The 19,912-nt window shown below is 47.7% G+C and overlaps 1 protein-coding gene across 1 annotated transcript; it reads right to left on the reverse strand.

The window, feature by feature from the left end:
- Positions 1 to 507: 507 nt before the first annotated feature.
- LOC306919230 (uncharacterized protein) lies at positions 508 to 19,358 on the reverse strand. The gene is made up of 10 exons (XM_079532050.1): positions 19,251 to 19,358; positions 18,689 to 18,763; positions 10,268 to 10,419; positions 8,747 to 8,881; positions 6,626 to 6,683; positions 5,667 to 5,723; positions 3,568 to 3,879; positions 2,912 to 2,965; positions 1,088 to 2,653; positions 508 to 939 (listed from the first exon to the last, which is right to left on the reverse strand). The coding sequence occupies exons 3-10, from the start codon at positions 10,349 to 10,351 to the stop codon at positions 851 to 853; spliced, it is 2,355 nt and encodes a 784-aa protein (XP_079388176.1). The 5' UTR covers positions 10,352 to 10,419; positions 18,689 to 18,763; positions 19,251 to 19,358; the 3' UTR covers positions 508 to 850.
- Between the last annotated feature and the right edge of the window lie 554 nt (positions 19,359 to 19,912).

The raw sequence follows: 19,912 nt of genomic DNA on the forward strand, positions 1-19,912 counted from the left end.
AATAAATGCTTAAACATGTAGCTAGGTGTAATGTTAGAGTCCACAGAAGACCTCTAAATATGAAATAAATGCTTAAACATGTAGCTAGGTGTAATGTTAAGAGTCCACAGAAGACATGTAAATATGAAATAAATGCTTAAACATGTAGCTAGGTGTAATGTTAGAGTCCACAAATATGAAATAAATGCTTAAACATGTAGCTAGGTGTAATGTTAGAGTCCACAGAAGACCTCTAAATATGAAATAAATGCTTAAACATGTAGCTAGGTGTAATGTTAAAGTCCACAGAAGTGAACCTTTCATGCCTGTTTTTATGTCAATTTGAAGCTATGATTCCCTGCTTTCATATGCCATACAAAAAAAAAGAACGGTCACAATTTATGAATAACAGAAATACAGAGAGTGAGAAGCCTAAGACATGAAGTCATGAACCGTGTCAACAAACCTGTATTATTTATTGTAGAGGATGTGAAACATGCAACTAATAATAATTGAAAATGCCAAAATAATAAACCGTAGTGTGCGTGGACTGCTTCGATCACAGATTCGATCACAGATTCTCTATTTCATCAATACTGTCTCAAACAACTGACAATGACATTCTTCTCCTTAAACTGGGCAGTGTACAGCGTTGACCAATTCATCAATCGACTTATTAGAATATTAAAGCACATTCACGTTTTGTCGGCTCAAAATCATTTATTTGATTTCATTCCAGAAGCGGTGACTTTTGGTTCCCAGGGGAGCTGTTTGGCCGTAGCATCCGATAACTGAAGCATTGGATCCCAGCCAATCCCAGGCAGCTTGCGGAGGCTGCTCTCCCTCTCTGTCAGCTCTCTGTCCCTCTCTGTCAGCTCCCTGCTCCCCGTCCCTCTCTGTCAGCTCCCTGTCCCTCTCTGTCAGCTCCCTGTCCCTCTCTGTCAGCTTGCGGAGGCTGCTCTCCCTCTCTGTCAGCTCCCTGAGAAGCAAAACAGGCTCCTCCTACGCACATCACAGTCACATACGCAAACTAGCTTTTCAAATGGGGGTCTGTGGGGCTAATAGAAGTGTCAATTTGGGAGTCCTTGACATGAAAAGGTTTGGGAACCTGTGGTATGGGTGCCTCCAGACGCCCCATCCTGTCCTGCCCCCCAACGCTGAGGGACTGGGTCTAATCCTCCAGTAGAACCACCACCATCCCCCCACCGCTGAGGGACTGGGTCTAATCCTCCAGTAGAACCACCACCATCCCCCCACCGCTGAGGGACTGGGTCTAATCCTCCAGTAGAACCACCACCATCCCCCCACCGCTGAGGGACTGGGTCTAATCCTCCAGTAGAACCACCACCATCCCCCCACCGCTGAGGGACTGGGTCTAATCCTGCAGTAGAACCACCACCATCCCCCCACCGCTGAGGGACTGGGTCTAATCCTCCAGTAGAACCACCACCATCCCCCCACCGCTGAGGGACTGGGTCTAATCTTCCAGTAGAACCACCACCATCATCATCATCATCGTCACTGTAGGCGAAATACTGTGAGAACACAGCCTGGTGCCGCAGCCCTGGAACCTGAGAAACAACGCCCGCAGGTCCAGTTCCATACGGAACTGGACCTGAAAAAAAGTAAGGGTTCTGGGTCGCGGTCCCGGGTGGAAACCCGTGTGTGAAGTAAGCGTTCTGGGTGAGCTGACTGTAAGGATACAAGGGCGTCCCAAAGCAGCCTGCGGCAGCAGTGGCGGCTGGCCGCAGGGAGACGCTGGGGTCGACCGCGGCTACAGAGGGCCGGTCGACGGAGCCGCGATCGTCGGCGGTTTCGGCAAACCGCTGGTGCTTCGCCGTGGGGTCCGTCGGGCTGACCGCGCCGACGTCCAGAGGGTTTGGGTTAACGGTGCCGGGTTCAGCCTCGTTCAGGATGTTCTGGTTACAGTCCAGCTGCCACAGGCTGGCGGTAACGGGGAGGATGTTCTGGTTACAGTCCAGCCGCCGCAGGCTGGCGGTAACGGGGAGGAGGTCCTCCTCACCCACAGTGGCGGCTGCTCCGTAGTGGCGTCTCGGAGGACGGTCACGATCGATGACGTCGACCTGCGACACGGATTGCTGGTCGGCATAGACTTCGCGGTCGTCGTCGGCAGGCTTCGGGACCGTGTTGTGTCCCCTGGTCCAGGGCTCCGCAGACCCAGCAGGGACCGTGTTGTGTCCCCTGGTCCAGGGCTCCACAGACCCAGCAGGGACCGTGTTGTGTCCCCTGGTCCAGGGCTCCACAGACCCAGCAGGGGCCGTGCTGTGTCCCCTGGTCCAGGGCTCCACAGACCCAGCAGGGGCCGTGCTGTGTCCCCTGGTCCAGGGCTCCACATACCCAGCAGGGGCCGTGCTGTGTCCCCTGGTCCAGGGCTCCACAGACCCAGCAGGGGCCGTGCTGTGTCCCCTGGTCCAGGGCTCCACAGACCCAGCAGGGGCTGTGCTGTGTCCCCTGGTCCAGGGAGCAGAGTCTGGACTCGGTGGTGGAGACTCCAGGTTGAAGTTGGAGGAAGCGAGTATTTTGAGCAAGTTCAGGACCAGCTCTAGCTTGCGTCCGTCGGGACACGGTGAAAGTCTCCTCCGTTTCCCCGTGGTCTCTGCGTCTTTGTTTGAGGACAGGTGATCCAAGACGCGTTTCTCTGATGTCCTCATTTCTGGGGAGGGGAGGTGGGGAGGGGAGGTGGGGAAAGACAAAACCAGACCAGATTCAATACACATGCAAGCATGTCACAACATGACTTACATACAGATATACGACTGCACAGGACATTTAAATTAGTGTAACACATTTAAATGACAGTGTAATTAACACATTTAAATTGTTAATAGTGAGATTGTTTCCTCTGCACTTTACGATAGTAAAGAGCATTTACCAGGAGGTCCAGAGAAATACTATTATTATAATTATTTACCAGAGAAACAGCGGTGGGTGTGGTCTTGCTGTTTCACTTCCTGTTTAATGGTGACTGGAAACAGCAGAGAGACAATTAGACCAATGAGACTTGAAATAATCCGAGGCACTTTGTACACGCGAACGCACGCGCACGCGCACACGCACACACACGGAGGAAGGAAGGAAACCATGCGAGGCACCAACCTGCACATCGGGAGCATTCAGGGGTTCAGAGTCTTGCTCAAGGACACTTGGACTTGGGGGAGCCCACAGGGATCGAACCGGGAAGCTCACGGTTGCCAAGCAGCCTGCTCTACCTCCCATGTCAAGGACATGGTTTGATAGTCGATATTGTGTGTGTGTTGGTGGGAGAGTAGTGTTGACCTCGGCGGTGGTTCAGCGGTAGAGTGGCCGGATGGTAACCGCTCCCCCAGGGTTAGTGTCGATGTGTCCTTGAGCAAGCTACTCTGAACCCCCAATTGCTCCTGATGTGCAGGTTGGTGCCTTGCATGGTTTCCCCCGCCATCGGTGTATGAATGTGTGTGTGAATGGGTGAATGTAATGCACAATCTATGTAACGGTGTGTGAATGGGTGAATGTGATGCACACTATGTAAAGCGCCTTGGATAAAGGCGCTATATAAAGGCACCATTTACCATTTTTGACCTCACACACCTGTTATGGTGGAGTTGTGAGTGTTCATGGTAGCGACTCGCACCGGCTGTGGCCTGTCGGAGATCTGCTCTGCGATTGGCTCGGTCTTCACCCCTGGGTGTGGCCTGTCTGATATCTGCTCTGCGATTGACTCAGTCTTCACCCCTGGGTGTGGCCTGCCTGTCATCTGCTCTGGGATTGGCACAGTCTTCCCCCTTGGGTGTGGCCTGCCTGTCGTCTGCTCTGCGATTGGCTCGGTCTTCACCTCTGGGTGTGGCCTGCCTGTCATCTGCTCTGCGATTGGCTCGGTCTTCACGGCGTTCTCCGTCTCTTCTGAACGGGGAACGAGGATGATGAAAGATGATGAAGATGAACACTCGTCGGGAGCTTTACAACGATACAGCGTGCAGACTAGACCAGCTTTACAACGATACAGCGTGCAGACAGACAGCTTTACAACGATACAGCGTGCAGACAGACAGCTTTACAACGATACAGCGTGCAGACAGACAGCTTTACAACGATACAGCGTGTAGACAGACAGCTTTACAACGATACAGCGTGCAGACAGACAGCTTTACAACGATACAGCGTGTAGACAGACAGCTTTACAACGATACAGCGTGCAGACAGACAGCTTTACAACGATACAGCGTGCAGACAGACAGCTTTACAACGATACAGCGTGTAGACAGACAGCTTTACAACGATACAGCGTGCAGACAGACAGCTTTACAACGATACAGCGTGCAGACAGACAGCTTTACAACGATACAGCGTGCAGACAGACAGCTTTACAACGATACAGCGTGCAGACAGACAGCTTTACAACGATACAGCGTGCAGACAGACTAGACCAGTGGTTTTCAACCCTTTTCACTTCAAGGCAGTGTTGTTTTTGGCAGCAAATTCTGATTTTAGTTTTAGTCATAGTCACTTGAATAGTTTTCATTTAGTTTTAGTCACATTTTAGTCACCTGGAATGTCTCTAGTCTAGTTTTAGTCGACTAAACGTCATAAGATTTTAGTCGACTAAAATGTATTTCGGAGGGCCTTGATGCCGTCGTAATGACTATCTACAAGCTCACAAGCTTGTATATCTGCTATTTTCAGCATGCAACCAAGTGTAATGACTTGTACTGGATCTCTCTCTCCACTAGTCCCTTCCTAACATTTTAGTCTAGTTTTTCTTGACAAAATTGTCAATATATTTAGTCTTAGTCATCATAGCTTAGTTTTCATTTATTTTCCATGTGGTTTTCAACGGACATTTTTTGTCGACGAAAACAACACTGCCGGGAGCTTTACAAAGTTACAGCGTGCAGAATAGTTTTCAACCCTTTTCACTTCAAGGCCCATTATTTATTTATTCTGCATTTGAGCCACGGAACCACCATGTGATGACATTTAGCCTCTCAGACCCATCTGAGCCACGGAACCACCATGTGATGACATTTAGCCTCTCAGACCCATCTGAGCCACGGACCACCATGTGATGACATTTAGCCTCTCAGACCCATCTGAGCCACGGAACCACCATGTGATGACATTTAGCCTCTCAGACCCATTTGAGCCACGGAACCACCATGTGATGACATTTAGCCTCTCAGACCCATCTGAGCCACGGAACCACCATGTGATGACATTTAGCCTCTCAGACCCCAAAACTAAAGAATATTTTGTTATCGCTGTTGGATAACATTTTGTCTACAATTCCATGCTGTGTGTCTGTTGATGTTGGTACCATTTAGGGGAGATAACAGGCAAACATTGGTCGAAATAACAATTATTTTAGATTCTCTAATTTTGTGTAGACTTCTTTTAAATTAATTAAGTAATGCAGATGTTATTATTTTAAGAGAGTAAAATTAAACCAATGGGACCCGTACGGGTCCATTTGGTTTCATTTTACACTCTCAAGAGTTAAAGATCTATAAGGGTCCATTTGGTTACCAACTCTCTATCATATAGCTGGAACCCCTTAAAAGGACCACTGGTTGAAAACCACTGTTTAATTTATATTGACAAAGATGAGGAACATCAACAGCGCCCTCTAGCTGGGACGCATCTGTATTCTGCATTGTGTGTGATTGTTGGCGCTGTTAAGTCAGTATATATACCGTTATCTGTGCTCTGGTCTGCCTCCGGTGGCCTGGATGACTCCAGTATGTGGATGCCTACAGACAGGCAGGCAGGCCGGCAGGCAGGCAGGCAGGTAGGCCGGCAGGCAGGCAGGCAGGCAGGCCGACAGGCAGGCAGGCAGGCAGACAGACAGACAGAAAGGCAGGCAGGCAGGCAGGCAGGCAGACAGACAGACAGACAGACAGACAGACAGACAGACAGGCAGACAGACAGACAGACAGACAGACAGACAGACGTTGATATCTCTGCTGTCGGGAAGAAACCTCATAACTCCAAAATGTTCATTTTTCAGGAAATGAAGAATATACATTTTTTAGTAAATAAAGAAAACCTTATATTCTTTTAAAACAAAGCAATACTGCCTCATCAAAGTTGGTGTTGTGACTTTAGATATAGAGAGTATGCACAGGCATGATTTTCCCATCAGGACACGCCCCCCTCATCTAGACTGAGTGGCAAAACATTGAGCAGCATGGAGTGTTGGAGTTTGGAAGCGCTCGTTGGAAATCACTCAACCGTCCTGCGTACCACCTGTTTCTAAATGTCACATAATGCAGGAGGCAGCAAAATGTTGTGTTATTGAAAACAAGCACTTCCAAACTCTGACACTTAGAAAAATAATCAAATGCAGGGAATGTCTTGACAGAAAGTAGCTCATAACGTTTCTATGGTGGATTTTCATGAAACAAAAGCTGGAGGCTAGTTTTTATTTGTTGACAGTATATTTAGTCATAGTTTTAGTCATCATGGCTTAGTTTTCATTTAGTTTTTATGTAGTTTTCGTCAGCGAAAAAGGGGTAGTCGACGAACATTTTTCGTCTTAGTATTAGTCGACGAAAACAACACTGTTACTCACGCCATGTTGGCGAGACGTGAATTCATGGATAAAAGCTGAAAAACGTGAATTGAACCGATTTTGAAAAGAAAGAAACTGTACCTTCACTGAATGAAGAAACTCGAACTCCATGATACGACTTCTTGTCGAGCAGTATGACCTGGTGGAGAGACAACGTTACAGCTATTAACCCATTTAGACCTGAGAACGATTCTACAAATGTCTTCTAAATCTTGACAGTTTTCTGAAAAACCTCGTGTTTCTATGTCAGTCGTTCTCAAACTATTTCATGTCAAGGACCCCCAAATATATATGTATTTGGCCGCTGAGCCCCATCTGAAAATATGTTGTTCCAGGGACCCCCAGAAGCAAAGATTTTAGTTAAAAACGTTCGCTCTGAAAGAATATAAATTCAAAGGTTTGAGCCACATTTTCACGATAAAAAAAAAAATAGCAGATCTACACGCTCGTAGCGTGGCATCTAAGAGCTTAGAGCTAAAGTATAACATAATGCTTAAAACACAAAGGGGTTCTTAAATAACATTACACATGACATTCCACTGTTACGTTCTTAGCTTACGCATGTTTCATGTGAATGTAATGCACAATCTATGTAAAGCGCCTTGGATAAAGGCGCTATATAAATGCACCATTTACCATTTACCAATGTAAATCGCTCTGGATTAAGAGTGTCTGCTAAATGCCTAAATTGTAAATTGTACAGTTGACGTCACACTCAGGTTCTATTTCGTCCCTGCTGACCGCCAGAGGCAGTGCTTTAAGCACTGAATACATCCCTTCGCGCAGTCGAGTATTTTATACCAACAATGTCAATTTTGACCCTGTGATGACCCGGAGTCGTCTATATCTTCCGGTGGTCACCAGGGGCTCAGTTCTACAAGTACTACAGCAGAATTGAATTGCATTATTACAGAACTATTTCTACCCAAATAAGTCGCTGGTAGTCCCGTGACCATATATTGGTTGGAGTAGCGTGCGTTCGCCCTCCAGGAACTGCGACTTAAATACTACCGTTTTCGAGTGGAGCTTGACTTCACGTTTCTTCTTTTCTCCGTGGGAACTGGGAACGAAGGTAAGCTGATAAACAACCTCTGTTAGCATAGGCTGCGTGCGCGCCGCTTCCCTGCCATACACACGGTTGCGTGCTACGAACAGTTCAGCACCGGTTAAAGTTGAACGGATAGTTCGTTCGTCTTTGCTTAGCGTACGCTGTTCTGATTCCCATTAATGCTACGCTGCAGTGCTAGTGATGGCAAGCGTTAGCGCTGCCCGCTCCCAGCACGGTGTGACACACTTGTCAGTAGACGCTATTGTTTACTTTTCTGTTTATTAGCCCGTGTCTGCGACGCGCCACGCCCCAGCACGGTGCAACTCAGTTGACACTCATTTCGTGTAGTGTGTACTTCTTTACTTTCTATATTATTAAGCCTCTGCTACTGCAAGGTATACATAGGGCAGCTTTTTCCTGTCTAATGAGTCTATGCTGCCCGGCTATATAGCAGCGCCGACTAGTATCGTCGGACTATAGCCGTTACTTCAGTAACCAAGGTTGTTATAATTGAACTTGACTGATTTAGTCGGCACTTGTTTTCCAATAGTGGACTTTAATTTCGGCTTAGACCAGAGTCGTTGCCTCTGTATAGGTTATTGTTGTTTTTTCCTATATACACAACCTTCTAGCAAGGGTTTTGTATAGTGCATTTACAGAGTACTAGTCTCTGTTAGAGCACCCTTTAGCTGGCACAGGCAGCGTCCACCCCTAGCGACCAGTAGCGTCCGCGCTCTAGGCTACATATGACTGGTGCGGGTTACCAATGGATGAATCCCACCCACCAGCTCTGCACCTCAATGCATCAATGCATCAATTTTTTAGTGAATGCCCTACTCCACACGTCCCAGACTCTTCTCCCTTCTCTAAAACACGCTGGACAACGCTCCACACGTCCCAGACTCTTCTCCCTTCTCTAAAACACCCTGGACAACGCTCCACACGTCCCAGACTCTTCTCCCTTCCCTAAAACACCCTGGACAACGCTCCACACGTCCCAGACTCTTCTCCCTTCTCTAAAACACGCTGGACAACGCTCCACACGTCCCAGACTCTTCTCCCTTCTCCAAAACACCCTGGACAACGCTCCACACGTCCCAGACTCTTCTCCCTTCTCTAAAACACCCTGGACAAAAGATACATTGTAAATTTACCTCAGCATCCATTTTGTAAAGCTGTTCGTGCTCTGCGATCCTGTTGACGGTAAACTCAAAGTCCTCCATCTTCTCCTTCTCACTCGAGTCCTCCAGGTTCCAGATCCCGCCCATCATTTTGGGGTACCTCTCCCACTAAAACACACACACACACACACACACACACACACACACACACACACACACACACACACACACACACACACACACACACACACACACACACACACACACACACACACACACACACACACACTTTTAGTTCTTTTTTTTTAAAATTATTGCCACATCCCATAGCCATAGAACTGCAGACTTTATTCCTATTGGGAATGCAGTCCAAACCTTAAAAAAAACTTTGGGATTAATAAAGTTACAACTTTTACAATATCTCCATTACCATTTTTTACCAACTTAATTCCTTATTATAATTTTTTTACATTTTGGAAAAAATTGCTCTTTTGCAATGTGAAATGCCACAGAATTCTTAATCCTTTTCCTTGTCTTAATTATGTGCCAACTTGTGAAAGCTGCACGCTTTTATTGTGAAGGCTCTCAGTTCTCAGTTCAGTTCTCACAGCCTGCATATCTCCGCGTGCTGAAAATAGCTGATCTACAAGCTCACAACGTGTTATGGACGCAACATGTTGTGAGCTTGTAGATCTGCTAATTTCAGCATGGAACACGTTGTACGACGAAGAATAAATCAGGCATCACTGTGCTTCTGTGGAGGGAGATGTCTTTTGTTGGCCGACCGAGGCGATAATGTATGGACTGGACAAATACCTCCTCGACAAGCTATTGGAAGCTATTTTTCGTAGCACATTATGTTTAATCAAACAACAACAAGTTTCCTCAGTGTTTGGGTCGAGGGTTCTGTGTCTGCTGTCTGCGTGCATGACAGAATCATCATGCAGTTATAGATTATAACTAGATGCGAGCTGCGCGCTCCAGTAAAATTGTACGGCTGAGAAAGATTCGTTATTTTGTGTCGGATAATAAGGGCTTATTATACTCCAAATATGAACACGTTTGTGAACGATCGTTCAGGGACCACACTCGATGACCATGTATCTGAGCTGGTGCTGGAGGCTGGTGATGTACTGATGTACTGTCGTGTACTGTGAGGTACTGTGAGGTACTGTGAGGTACTGTGGTGTACTGTGGTGTACTGTGAGGTACCGTGAGGTACTGTGGTGTACTGTGAGGTACTGTGGTGTACTGTGGTGTACTGTGGTGTACTGTGAGGTACTGTGAGGTACCGTGAGGTACTGTGGTGTACTGTGAGGTACTGTGAGGTACCGTGAGGTACTGTGGTGTACTGTGAGGTACTGTGAGGTACTGTGATACTGACTATGTATCTGAGCTGGTGCTGGAGGCTGGTGATGTACTGATGGTGTACTGTGGTGTACTGTGAGGTACTGTGGTGTACTGTGAGGTACTGTGAGGTACTGTGGTGTACTGTGAGGTACTGTGGTGTACTGTGAGGTACTGTGGTGTACTGTGAGGTACTGTGATACTGACCATGTATCTGAGCTGGTGCGGGAGGCTGGTGACGTGTCCACAGATGTGTTTGAGTTGGATCGTCTCCTGGCAGCTACGACACATGTAGAACGGAACCAGCCTCTCACTCTTAGAGATGTCCCCACACTGGACCTCCAGCACCGAGCGCAGACCTGCGCACACACACGCGCACACACACACACACACACACACACACACACACACACACACACACACACACACACACACACACACACACACACACACACACACACACACACACACACACACACACACACACACACACACACACTAGGGCATTCACTAAAAGATCGATGCATCGATGTCATTAACACAAGTCGATCCAGAACGCGCCCTTAATTAGGAACTTAACTGCAGCTGTGTATGTGGCTCTTAGCGGTGTCCCACTATTGACTGGCTGAATTTGAACTGCGTGGTGTCAGAGAAGTAACAGGTAGAAGCATGCAAACTTTATCCCCAAACGATATCCCCCCCCACCTCGGCTACATCCGTGCTGACGCAATGACTGTCCTGTTTCTGGTTTAGCTTTACGCGCGGGAGCGGCGGGACACATTCATCTCTCCGTCTCCGGTCAGTGCGGGTTGTTGTTTATTTGCATGGCTCAAAAACAAACAAACTAACATGAGAACGTTATCGAGTTGTTGGAGGAGGAGGAGGAGGAGAAGGTTCACGTCGTGAACGTGGAAGGTAATGCAGATTGTATTCTGATCTGATGATGTGCCAAACTGCTGCTGGCTGCTGTAATGTTAATATATAGACCTATGTCTTCTATATTGTGTTCTGAAGGTCGGGCTGCTGACTGCCACTAGTGTTAATGTTATATTTTGTATTGTGTTCTCGGGCCGCTGCTGCTGTGCTGTGTGCCAATTATGCCCCCTCTCCTGTTGTGTTCTCTTTTCCGGTCTCTGTACAAGTGCGCGACGCACACTTGCATGTGTGCCCGCACTGTTTAGTTACTATTACAGTTTTAGGGAAGTTGTATTTATACAACGCAGTTTCGGGAGAAGAGGCCTCCTTCCACTCGACCTTAACCAGTCCCCCCTCCTTATCAATCACTCCTCCTGCCTTCCATTATCTCCTGGCCAATCCTGCCACAATCACCAAAGTATAAATACACCTGTGCGCCGTCAACTACCTGTTCTCAATGCCTACGTGGTCGAGAACAAACACAGTTTTCGTCAAACAGTTTTCGTCTACCGATTACCGATACCGAAGTCCTCAGCCATCCTCGCCGTGAGCGATCAAGCACGTAAGCGTCACTCTTGACAGCCCGTCACTCAGACTCACTCTCAGCTCAATGCGTGCTTTGATAAAGCTCCTCAGTCACTTGTTTGTTTGTAAACAAACATACTATATTGTTTGTGTTCCCTCGAACACCCGAAGCGCTGCTTAACAGCGGCGCGCATTGTGTCCTGTTTTCCATCTCTCTCGTTCCGTCCTATATTAAAAAAAAAAAAAAAAGAGAGAGGGAGAGAGGAAACCACCGCGCCGCGGCTATTTCTACATACTATATACTTATATATAGATATTTCTACATACTATATACTTATATATAGATATTTCTATTCACGCCACCAGCTGGAGCTCCACGCTTCCGACAGCGAGGAGCTCTTCTCCACAGAAAGCTCGGCAACGCGTCCCGCCCACTTCCAACCTCCCCCTGTTCAGCACGCCACCATGCTCAGTAGTCTAGTGGGAGCAGGGGGGTATCATGCACCCCCCGGAAATATACTTCTAAACAGTGTTTTCTTATTGGAAAAAATGTGCTGAAAATGATGAGCTATGATAAAAAGTTGTCAAAATGTCCCACCTACCTCAAAACCCCCTTTTTGGTATAGGGCTCTGGCAAAATTGTGTAAAGGCACATATTAATTCACTAAAATTACATAAATAGACATGGCAGTCTTCTCATGGAGTATCCTGACACGTAGGGGTAAGTAGCAGAATAGGATTTTGAGGCTTGCTACCATTGCATTTTAAAATATGACCTACATCATCCACAAAAACACAATAAAATATACTGTCCGCTTGACAAATAACAACAAAACTGGTTATTTTACAGCAATTTATAGTGAATATCACTGCCCCAGTTGTATATATATATATATATATATATATGGTTTTTGGGTGTTATATTAGATGAGAAATTATCATGGAAAAATCATATAGCATATATAAAAGCCAAGGTGGCCAAAAGTCTTTTTATTTTGAACAAAGTCAAATATGATTTGGATACGAATTTATTGAGGATGTTGTACTGTACACAGGTTTTACCATATTTTATTTACTGTTTGGAAGTATGGGGTAACTCATTCAAGAGTAATATGACTCCTTTGATTATGTTACAAAAAAGAGCGTTAAGAATCATGTATAAAGAAGATTTCAGAGCACACACCAATAGGCTTTTTATGTTATCGGGTGTTTTGAAAATCATGGATTTGGTAGAATTACGAACATTATTGGTGGGGTTCAGAGCGAAAAACAAATCATTACCAATACAGTTACAGAAGTCATTTGTGTTTAGCTCAGAGGATGAGGACCACAGAAGAAGACATGATTTTAAACATCTGTTCGCTCGGACTACACTAAAACAAATGTGCACTTTTGTTACAGGTATAAAGTTATGGAATTCACAAAACCAGGAGTTGAAGAGTTGTACAACAGTGTTTCAGTTTAAGAAAGTGTTTAAAAATGATAAAATATGAATTAGAAGGTTAGATATAAGTGTTATTTTGTTTCCTCAGCGTTGTCTTTGTTTGTTCTCTTGTTGAGCTCTATGTCCTTTGTCTTTGTTGTTTGTTTTTTTTCTTTCTTTTTTGATGTAATCATGTATGGTTGGTGGCAGCATCAATTGGTTGTTTTTTTCTTCTTTTTTATTTGATGTAATCATGTATGGTTGGTGGCAGCATCAATTAGATGTTTGTTTTAATGATAGGGGCAGGTATAAATAAGATTTATCTTCTTCCTGCTCCTTTTCTTTTTCTGTATGGAATATGTAAAAAAGAAAAAAGAAAAAAAAGTATAAAGTAAAAATTTATATGATCATCTAAAACCATAACTGAAATGAAATAAATAAATATGAAATGAAATGAAAAGATGAAATATAGAAAATATCTTGAAAATTACTCTTTCTGTAGCCAAAAGTCTTCACTATACCTCAAATCGGAGGAAATAGTATATTCAGTCAGTAGTTTTCCAGAAGCCTAGAATTTAACAATAGGTTCATTATGTACTGCTAATGCTGTTATCTTAAAAGTGAATTCTACAGCAGGAAAACAAATGCTTTTAAATGGTGTTTTTCTTTTCTTTTTCTTTCATATTGGATTTGAATTCTTATTCAAGGGATGACTTCCGCACACCCGGTTCAGTTTTATAGCAGGTGCGTATAGGTCCTGGCAGTACAGCAAACGTTATGAGGAAGGAGGAGAGACCCGCACACTGCCACTTGCTGGTTCAAGAACTTTATTTAAAGAGTCATATGCAACGTTTCGGCCTTTCGGCCGCGGTATCCTTGGCTCCTTCAAAGAGTCAAAGGAGCCAAGGATACCGAACAGGATTGTATGTCAGCTGCCCATGAAAATGCACTCATTTCGGTATTGGAACACATTCAAACTCATATCATCCAGCAAAATGAGGTCCTACAGCTCTGTTCCTTACGCTTGGTCTATGTCGAACAATTGAAACGGAATGGGCACGAGAACTCAAATTATCGCTCTGAAAAGCTAATGAAACGCCTACAGAAAGACCCCATCAATGAGCATATCAACTTCACGAAGGTACAACATCAAAAAGCCATTTCATTCTGGCTTGTGTACAGCTCACACATCACAGTTTATAGTGCTCTTGCACAAGCTTACACTCTAGGAAGCACAGACGAGCACCAAAATGTTGCTCTCCAACTTCGCCAGAGTATTCTACAGGCTTTCAGCGAGTCCAAAGACCTACCGTGGCCACTAACAGCCGATGACATGGAGCTTACATATGACAATCTCTTGCCCCCAGGCCTTGTTCGGTTCCTTAGCATGGTTATGACTGGCAATGAAAACATTGAGAATAATGAAAAGCTGAATCGTCTGGTATATTCCATTGGGCAAGCCGTGTAGTGTCGGAGGGAAAATGGAAGTTACCAAAACACATTCTACTCTGTGAGACTGTCAGGCACTTGTTCCGAAGCAAGAAACTCACCCAGATATTACACAGACTTGGGCATTCTGAGAGCTACGATTTTGCCTTAAGAGTTGGAAACTGCCCTGGCCAAGGCCCTGGATACTGTCTCAACATATCGGACACACCAAATTGTGATCAGTGATTGACATCTGCATGCAGGATGCTGCATGCCTGCTCATTTTGCGGAGGAGCGCACGGCCGCACCACCTGCCTACACAACCCCACAACCCTCTCCCACGCCCTACACAATCACCCTGACCGCCAGTTCGTCCACTTCCTCCTCAACGGCTTCACCAACGGATTTCACCCCGGCTTGCTAGCCATCCCCACCACTTCCCACAACCTCCTGTCAGCCACCCAAGACCCAGCAACGGTCGACACTCTCCTCGCCAAGGAAGTCAAGGAGGGGTTCATGATGGGGCCCTTCCCAGAGCCTCCCTTCCCGGTGTACCGCATCAGCCCGATCGGCATCGCCACCCGGAAATATTCAGGGAAGAAGCGCCTCGTCGTAGACCTCTCCTCCCCCCACAACTCACACATCCCCAGCAACTCCCACCTTCGCACCTCCACCATGCAAGTCTACCTGAGTGGCCTCAACTTCTTCTTTAAACTCCTCCACGGGTCCCCATGCCCGTCCGTCTCTCACCCCCACATCATCCTGTTACTCCGAGGCCTTCGCCGTGCCGAAGCCCCGGCCCCCGCTGGCCGCCAGCCTCTCACCTCCGACTCACTCCTCAAGTGCCTGGCCACACTCCGCACTGGGTACCTGTCCCCCCTGGTCGACCTAACCCTAGAAAGCATGTTTCTCCTCGCTTTCTTCGGGTTCCTGCGCTGCGCAGAGTTCACATCTTCCTCCGCACGTTACGACCCTTCCCAACATTCTAGCCTCTCTGACGTCGCCTTCCACTCCTCCAACTCCCTCACTTTCACCCTCAAACACAGCAAGACAGACCAGCTCGGACGTTCCTCAGCGATCCACCTCTTCCGAACTGATCCTCCTCTCAGCCCCTACGAACCCATTCTCCGCTACGTCTCCACGAGACGCTCCCTCAACGCCTCACCACATTGTTCATCACAGAGACGGGTTCCATCGCCACCCGCTCCTGGTTCCACACACACCTCCGCCAAATCCTCACGCTGTCCGGCCTCCCCTCCCAGCTCTACTCCGGTCACTCGTTTCGCATCGGCGCAGCCACCACCGCGTCTAGGCGAGGCCTCTCGGACCAGCTCATCCGAATCCTCGGCCGCTGGTCCTCCCGAGCCTACCAGTCCTACATCAGGACCAACATCACGGACGTCCAAAACGCCCACCTCCACCTAGGCCGCCTGCAAACCCTCTCCCCGTTCTCAAGGATCCTCACTCACGTCCCTTCCTCCAGTCCCGCACTCGTCTCCCAGTCAGCTCTCTTGGGGGCAGTACCGGAGCAGAGACGTCCGCTCTCCGAGCGCGCATACACGGCGTCCTCTCCAGAGACTACTCCCCCACCCTGAGTCTCACCCATCCCGGGTTCCCCTCCTCCCCCCATTTATCATTCAATAAACTGTTAAACTTGAGCGAAGGTGTGGTCTCTTACTAAGTGAAGGGAAGTTGTATTTATACAACGCAGTTTCGGGAGAAGAGGCCTCCTTCCGCTCGACCTTAACCACTCCCCCCTCCTTATCAATCACTCCTCCTTCCTTATCAAACCCACCTGCCTTCCATTATCTCCTGGCCAATCCTGCCACAATCACCACAGTATAAATACACCTGTGCGCCGTCAACTACCTGTTCTCACTGCCTACGTGGTCGAGAACAATCCCTCCATCCACCCCTTCCACCTCCATCTCCAATTCTCCATAATCACACTTCTCTCCTTCTCTTTCAGGAACCCGGGCAATACCGGAGCAGAGACGTCCGCTCTCCGAGCGCGCATACACGGCGTCCTCTCCAGACACTACTCCCCTACCCTGAGTCTCACACATCCCGGGTTCCCCTCCTCCCCCCATTTATCATTCAATAAACTGTTAAACTTGAGCGAAGGTGTGGTCTCTTACTAAGTGAATGTTTTGATAATCAGCGCTTTGCCATATAGATGATACATACACTGTGCCATATTGGAGAGGCCACTGTGTGCGCAGTGCTTTGTTTGACATGCTCCGTATTTGAGCGCGCGCACCTCCACCCGCCCCTGTTAAAGTCCCCCCCCGTTATAAAATGATGCATCAACTCAACTTCGACTTTACTGTCCGACAAGTCGACTTTGAAAAATTTCATTAGCACGCTCGCTAATTCTATTCCTCACTGCAACCAAATCTGGACACTGCAGAGCATTCTTCATTGTGCATGAAAGACAGACACTCACCTACGACATGAAGAACACACACTCACCTACGACATGAAGGACAGACACTCACCTACGACTGGGGTCCCACAGGGATCTGTACTTGGTCCCCTCCTTTTCTCACTATACACCAAATCCCTTGGCACTATCATCTCTGCTCACAATATATCCTATCACTGCTATGCCGATGACACACAACTGTTTCTATCCTTCCCCCCCTCTGCCACTCAGGTGGAAGAGTGCATCACTGCATGCCTGGCTGACGTCTCACAGTGGATGTCCTCCAACCACCTCAAGCTGAACCCAGACAAGACTGAGCTTCTCTTCTTCCCAGCTAAGTCCTGCCCTATGCGGGAGCTAACTATTTCCGTAGACAACGCCCTGGTAACGTCTGTCCCAACAGCCATGAACCTTGGTGTTGTCCTGGACAGTCAGCTCTCGTTTAAAACTCACATCACAGCTGTCACTCGATCCTGTAGGTTCACACTCTATAACATACGACGAATTAGACCGTTCCTCACCCAGGAATCAGCCCAGCTCCTAATCCAGACAACAGTCTTGTCAAAACTCCTTACTGGCCTACCGGCATGTGCACTTAAGCCTCTCCAAATGATCCAAAATGCCGCAGCTCGTCTGGTCTTCAACCAGCCAAAATTCTCACATGTCTCCCCCCTGCTCCGCTCCCTGCACTGGCTCCCAGTCGCTGCCCGCACAGAATACAAAACTCTGATGCTGGCATTCAAAGCAACCAAAGGTATGGCTCCCCCATATATTGCAAGCATGATTGAACCCTACAAACCCTCCCGCGCACTCAGATCAGCCAACGCAGGAAAGCTGGAAGTACCCTCACTAAAAACGCCAGGCCAACGCTCCACACGTCCCAAACTCTTCTCCCTTCTGGCCCCAAAAATGTGGAATGCACTCCCCGTTGCAGTCAGAACTGCGGCATCACTCCCAATCTTCCGCCGTAGTCTGAAGACCCACCTTTTCAGACTCCATCATGGCCCATAGCACTTATCCTACCCCCTTAGATAGCACTTTTTAGACTTAGATAGCATTTGAAACAGACTTATAGCATGTCATGTAGACAGCACAATAATTGCATTGTATATAGTCATAGCACATCATAGTAGCCTACATATGTATAGCATAGTATAGTATATATGTATAGTTAATATGTATAGTGTCATTATATAGATATGTTCTAGTTACGTTCTTAGCTTACGCATGTTTCTTGATAAATGCATTTTATATATGTGATGTATTCCCATACTTTTGTTCCTGCCTAATGTAAGTCGCTCTGGATTAAGAGCGTCTGCTAAATGCCTAAATTGTAAATTGTACGACATGAAGGACAAACACTCACCTACGACATGAAGGACACACACTCACCTACGACATGAAGGACACACACTCACCTACGACATGAAGGACACACACTCACCTACGACATGAAGGACACACACTCACCTACGACATGAAGGACACACACTCACCTACGACATGAAGGACACACACTCACCTACGACATGAAGGACACACACTCACCTACGACATGAAGGACAAACACTCACCTACGACATGAAGGACACACACTCACCTACGACATGAAGGACAAACACTCACCTACGACATGAAGGACACACACTCACCTACGACATGAAGGACACACACTCACCTACGACATGAAGGACACACACTCACCTACGACATGAAGGACACACACTCACCTACAACATGAAGGACAGACACTCACCTACGACATGAAGGACAAACACTCACCTACGACATGAAGGACACACACTCACCTACGACATGAAGGACAGACACTCACCTACGACATGAAGGACACACACTCACCTACGACATGAAGGACAGACACTCACCTACGACATGAAGGACAGACACTCACCTACGACCAGCTTCGTCTCGGCTTCTGACAGCTTCACTTTGAGGAAGAAAGACACACGGCTGGCCCTCGTTTCCCCTGCGTGTGTGTGTGTGTGTGTGTGTGTGTGTGTGCGTGCGTGCGTGCGTGCGTGCGTGCGTGCGACAGACAGACAGACAGACAGACAGACAGACAGACAGACAGACAGACAGACAGACAGACAGACAGACAGAAGTCAACCAATCAGTGTTAAGCAAACAGCAAAAGATCAACAAAACATGTATTTTGACTCCACCTTGACGGCGTCGTAATGTCTGAATTTACACTTGGTCACATGGTCAAAACAGCCAAACTACAAGCACAATCGAACATAGAATGACTTTTAGCTCTTCTGGATCTCTTCTCCACTAGTCTGTCCCTAACATTTGTTATGTTGACAAAGTATATTATATCGCAGTCTATGTCACCATAGCTTAGTTTTTATTTAGTTGTCATTTAGTTTCCGTCAGTGAAAAAAAGTAGTTGACCTTAGTTATCACACGAATACATGAACACACGATTCAACACCCACACACGTACACAGTACCTGTTGAGCTGCTTTGACACACCGCTGGCTCTGGGTCCAAGAGCGCCTGTCTGCGTGGCTCTGGGTCCACGAGTGCCTGTCTGCGTGGCTCTGGGTCCACGAGCGCCTGTCTGCATGGCTCTGGGTTCACTAGCGCCTGTCTGCGTGGCTCTGGGTCCACGAGCGCCTGTCTGCGTGACTCTGGGTCCACTAGCGCCTGTCTGCGTGGCTCTGGGTCCACGAGCGCCTGTCTGCATGGCTCTGGGTTCACTAGCGCCTGTCTGCGTGGCTCTGGGTCCACGAACGCCTGTCTGCGTGGATCTGGGTCCACGAGCGCCTGTCTGCGTGGCTCTGGGTCCACGAGCGCCTGTCTGCGTGGCTCTGGGTCCACGAGCGCCTGTCTGCGTGGCTCTGGGTCCACTAGCGCCTGTCTGCGTGGCTCTGGGTCCACGAGCGCCTGTCTGCGTGGCTCTGGGTCCACGAGCATCTGTCTGCGTGGCTCTGGGTCCACGAGCGCCTGTCTGCGTGGCTCTGGGTCCACGAGCGCCTGTCTGCGTGGCTCTGGGTCCACGAGCGCCTGTTTGCGTGGCTCTGGGTCCATGGGCGCCTGTCTGCGTGGTGGACACACCACTGGCATCTGTGTTCCCTCTGCTTTGATGCTTCTCTGGACCCTGGGATCTTCT

The sequence above is a fragment of the Electrona antarctica genome (genome assembly GCF_951216825.1).
Source record: "Electrona antarctica genome assembly, contig: scaffold_25, whole genome shotgun sequence".
Classification (NCBI taxonomy): Eukaryota; Metazoa; Chordata; class Actinopteri; order Myctophiformes; family Myctophidae; genus Electrona; species Electrona antarctica.